General features: G+C 38.5%; 1 protein-coding gene across 1 annotated transcript in view; it reads left to right on the top strand.

Moving 5' to 3' along the window:
- Positions 1-4052, top strand: part of LOC311304370 (uncharacterized protein) — a gene marked incomplete at its 5' end in the record, with an annotated part of 8783 nt that extends 4731 nt beyond the window's left edge. The window contains 2 exons of the mRNA XM_084431328.1: positions 572-1021; positions 3026-4052. Coding sequence (XP_084287454.1) covers positions 572-1021; positions 3026-3810 — 1235 coding nt within the window. The 3' untranslated portion in view covers positions 3811-4052. The remainder of the gene's footprint in view (positions 1-571; positions 1022-3025) is intronic.
- Positions 4053-4703: the final 651 nt, after the last annotated feature.

The following is a 4703-nucleotide window of genomic DNA, read 5'->3' as shown; positions in this document are numbered from 1 at the left end:
AACTTACAATTTGTGATTTTCTCCTTCAGTGATTCTGCTTGTTAACATCAGGAGTCTTCAATAATGCTCAATCATCACTAAATTAATCACTTAATTATCTCATTAACTTTAACACTCTTGAGTGTTAATTTAACACTCATATTTTAACACTTTACACTCTTGAGTGTGGACTCATATACACTCCCAGGAGTGTTAATTTAATACTGGAGTTTTTGCTGTGTAACATTGCAATTTTCATGTGCAAAGTGTTTAATGAATCAGCAGGCAGCAAACAGCATAGAAAAACAGGCAAGGTTAGAAGCCAGGGTAAACAGTCCAAACAAGGCAGACAAGTCCAAAGCACAAAACAAACGGGAAAAGTACCGATTTTTTTTTTTAAATGATGCATATATATATATAGCTAGTATATGGTTTTTCTGATGTAATGAATTTGCCCATTACCTCAACTAGTAAGCACAGCTCTCACTGATATAGAGCTGTGTTGTAGAAACTATGGCGTGGTTGCTTCAGCAAATGTGATATTAGCAAGTGTGTTTCACTGTAATAACTGTTCTTCTTTTGTTGTTTGCAGGTTTAATACACGGTGATACTGGTGTGAGGATTGTTTTGCTGGGCAAGACGGGTGTTGGGAAGAGTGCAACGGGAAACACCATACTGAGAAAGACAGCTTTTAAATCAAAACTGACTTCACGCTCAGTGACCCGAGAGTGTGAGAAAGAAACAGCTGAGTTCAACAGCAGACGGATAACTGTGATCGACACTCCAGGCCTGTATGATACTGGAGTTGATAATGTTGAGACCAGAAAGGAGATTGTGAAGTGCGTCTCAATGGCGGCACCTGGTCCACATGTGTTTCTGCTGGTGCTTCAACTGGGACGATTCACTCAAGAGGAGAAAGATGCAGTGAAGATGATCCAGGAGACTTTCGGAGACAAATCCAGAATGTACACCATGGTGCTGTTCACCAGAGGAGATGAACTTAGAGGAGCAAGGGTTGAAGAATTTATTGAAGATGATGATAGTTTAACCCTTCAAAGTCGACTGACGCTCTAGAGCGTCAAAGTGCGCATGCCTGACATATCTATTAATAGCTTCGGAATGGAATAAGGTATTAACTTACTTTTTTTTCTATGAAAAAGCTGACATTCGTCTGCGTAATAATGAGTAAACTGTGTTGACTTCCGCGAATGATAAGCCTTCCGATCTTCTACAAGCATTTAATAAAAAAAAAAAATAAAAAAAAATTAAGCCTTCCGTATTTGAGTGCAAATCTATAGCATTTTACCGCAAAACAGAGGACTGGTACTTTACCCTATCAAATGATATATAATGCTGTTGGTGTGTGAACCAATCACAGACCAATATAAAACAAACAAGGACATTATCAGGTGTCCTAGGAACGTAAAAAAGGGAGGGGTTTGTAATAAATCTCGCGCGTCTTCTACTCAGACACAATCTTTTTATATACGGTTTTTGGACACGATACATTTGGATTACTGTGGAGATAGACGTTTTTGTACTGGTTAGATTTTACAGAAAATCAACATGGCCAAACGAAGATTCACAGCCGACTCGTGCCGAGCAAGCTGCTGCAATGATTTTTTTTTGAGAGCGATGAGAGTAATAACGGATCTGATCCAGACCGATATGATTCAGATGAAGAGGATACAATTCTGGACGGAATCGATCCATTTGAGGAGTAAGTATGAAGGCAATATTGCTGATAATATATTGTCTAATATGTATTGTGTCATTTTGTTTATTAAAATTATTTTATTGTCAGAAATAACGGTGCAGTAATCAAATAATGTGCGCTATTACTATTAGTAAGTAGATTTTAAAAATTCATGGGCCTTTGTCTGCTACATAAACGGTAGTACATTAGCTTATTGCTAAAATGAGATTGCAGATTAGGCCGCATGTAGTACATCTTCATTTTTTGCATAGTAATAAGCTATATTTCGTTTACTTTGCTTGTCTATTTTATTGTAATGCTTTTAGGGAAATTTTATTGTAGCTTTTCAGAAATAATGGTGCAGTAAGCCTTATCTAAGGCCTGTACTATTTGTCTACATAAAGCTGAAATGGAGAGGGGGTTTGGTTTAGACATTGTATTTACTCATATTTTCTCATTTACATCATTTTTACTAAAGTAGTGTCATTTACATGATAGCCTTCTAATATCATACTTTACATCATTGCTATGATAATAGAAATACTAATTTTGTAGTTAGAAGTTCTATGACTCTTTACTTGATGTAAAAAATACACACATGATGATGAATAGCTAATCTTTATTTACCACATTGTACTAAAGGCTGTACAACTTTTGATATGTGGGAATGTAAACTAATAAAAAAATCTGTGTGTTTTAGTCTAAATCAGGAAACCCCAGAGCAGCCGAGTAGCCTACATCTTCTGCTGAACCCAGGACCCAGACCACTCGCCCTTTTCTACACAGCACCGCTTCTGGCCAATTACTTGATTGTAAATGTGTATCTTTCTTCTCTGTTATTATGTTATGTGTTTGTTTTATATGTTTGACAATGCAGTGGCTGTATTCGTGAGCCCAAAACAAATGTCCCATTGGGACAATAAAGTATACCTAACCTAACCTAACCTAATATTCTGTTTTTCCCCAAAAAACGTATGGTGACTACAGTCACAGAAATGTAAATATTTATTTTGTTTCTTTATATTTTTTCACCCAATTTTTTACAGGTGTTCTAAACCCTTTGAGGAATCAATATTTGATGTAAAATCCCTTATTCATTATGGTTTACTATTTTTATATAATAAAAAACAAAAATTTGAACTTCCGTTTTTTGTATTTCTTGGTGATATATCACATCAGAACCCATACAAGTGTCTCAAGAAGTGTATTGTCAATGCATCCACCTTATAGCTGAGGGTCTATAGAATCCAGAAATATGACTCTCTTCACTCTGCCATGAAAATTGACCCTTCCAGAAACCAAAATATTAACATAGTGCCTGGCGGACTTAAAACCCCTTAGACCTTGAAGGGTTAAAGAGCCTCATCCAGCAGTGTGGTAAGAGATACCATGTGATCAATAACATTGAGACTAAAGATCGAAAGCAGGTTTCTGAGCTGTTCGAAAAGATTGATTGTTTGGTAAAAGCAAATGGTGGGAGTTACTACACCAACGAGATGTTCCAGCTGGTGGAGAAGAACATCAACGATGAACAAGAGAGAATACTGAAAGAGAAAGAAGAAGAGAACAAGAGAAAAGAAGAAGAGCTGAAAACCAAATATGAAGCTGAAATAGTACAAATGAAGAAAGAAAACGAGAGAGAAAGACAAGAGATGCACAATGAACTGAGAAAAAGTGAAGAAGAATTCAAAAAGAAAGAAGAGGAGATCAAGAAAGAAAAAGATGAAAACCTACAAAAAGAGCTGCAGAAAAAACTGGAGGAGCAGCAGAAACTGTTTGAAGAAGAGAATAAAAGAAAAGAAAAGGTTTTAGGAGAACAGCAAGAGACCTTCATAAAATACCTGGAAGAAAAGCACGAGAAAGAAAAACAAAAACTCCAGGAGAAAATTCAACGTGAAACTAGAGAACAAGCAGAGCGTGAATATCTTATAAAGCTTGAGAGAGAAGTGGCTAAGGCTTTAAAAGAGGCTGAAGAACAACTTCCACGTAGTGCAAAACGAGCTCGTGACTGGAGTCAGTATGGAGGTCTTTTAGGAGCAGCTGCCGGAAGTTTTGTTGGTTCTTATGAGGACATTGTGTGTTGGATTGTCAGTTTAAGTTTTAAAGCTCAAGCTCAAATTCAAACTGAAGGGTGAGTTCAGGTAAATTGGGAGAAATCATCTTGAGCACATTCATTTTTACATTTTCCAAAAACATTTTTGTGTTGTGATGGTTGTGATATTAGTGTAACTACTTCATCTCACATTCAGTATTGAATTTGTTCGCTTTGCTTGGTTTCATTCTTTGGTTTTCATGCTTGTTTTTGGACTTTGCACACTGCCATTTGGACTGTAGATTACTCCCTTTTCTCTTTCAAATAAACCTGTGCATGGATCATAACTTTTCAGCAGTATCGTTACAGATGACTTTGATAATTCCAGTAGAACTTCAAACACTGAGAACCACAGTAGCATTTTAATATCGCAATAATAAGTCCAACACCAGAATTGCCTATATTAATTGTCCATCATTTTCCTGGATCAAAAATGTGCATGTGTCTGCTCAAACGGTCAGAAACAGACTCCATGAGGGTGGTATGAGGGCCCGACGTCCACAGGTGGGGGTTGTGCTTACAGCCCAACACCGTGCAGGACGTTTGGCATTTGCCAGAGAACACCAAGATTGGCAAATTCGCCACTGGGGCCCTGTGCTCTTCACAGATGTTGCAGGCAGCAGAACGTTCTCCACGGCGTCTCCAGACTCTGTCACGTCTGTCACATGTGCTCAGTGTGAACCTGCTTTCATCTGTGAAGAGCACAGGGCGCCAGTGGCGAATTTGCCAATCTTGGTGTTCTATGGCAAATGCCAAACGTCCTGCACGGTGTTGGGCTGTAAGCACAACCCCCACCTGTGGACGTCGGGCCCTCATACCACCCTCATGGAGTCTGTTTCTGACCGTTTGAGCAGACACATGCACATTTGTGGCCTGCTGGAGGTCATTTTGCAGGGCTCTGGCAGTGTTCCTCCTGCTCCTCCTTGCACAAAGGCG

The sequence above is a fragment of the Rutilus rutilus genome, assembly GCF_951802725.1.
Source record: "Rutilus rutilus genome assembly, chromosome: 1".
NCBI lineage: Eukaryota > Metazoa > Chordata > Actinopteri > Cypriniformes > Leuciscidae > Rutilus > Rutilus rutilus.
Note: the sequence above shows the minus strand (reverse complement) of the source record. Positions and strands in the feature narration are given on the sequence as shown.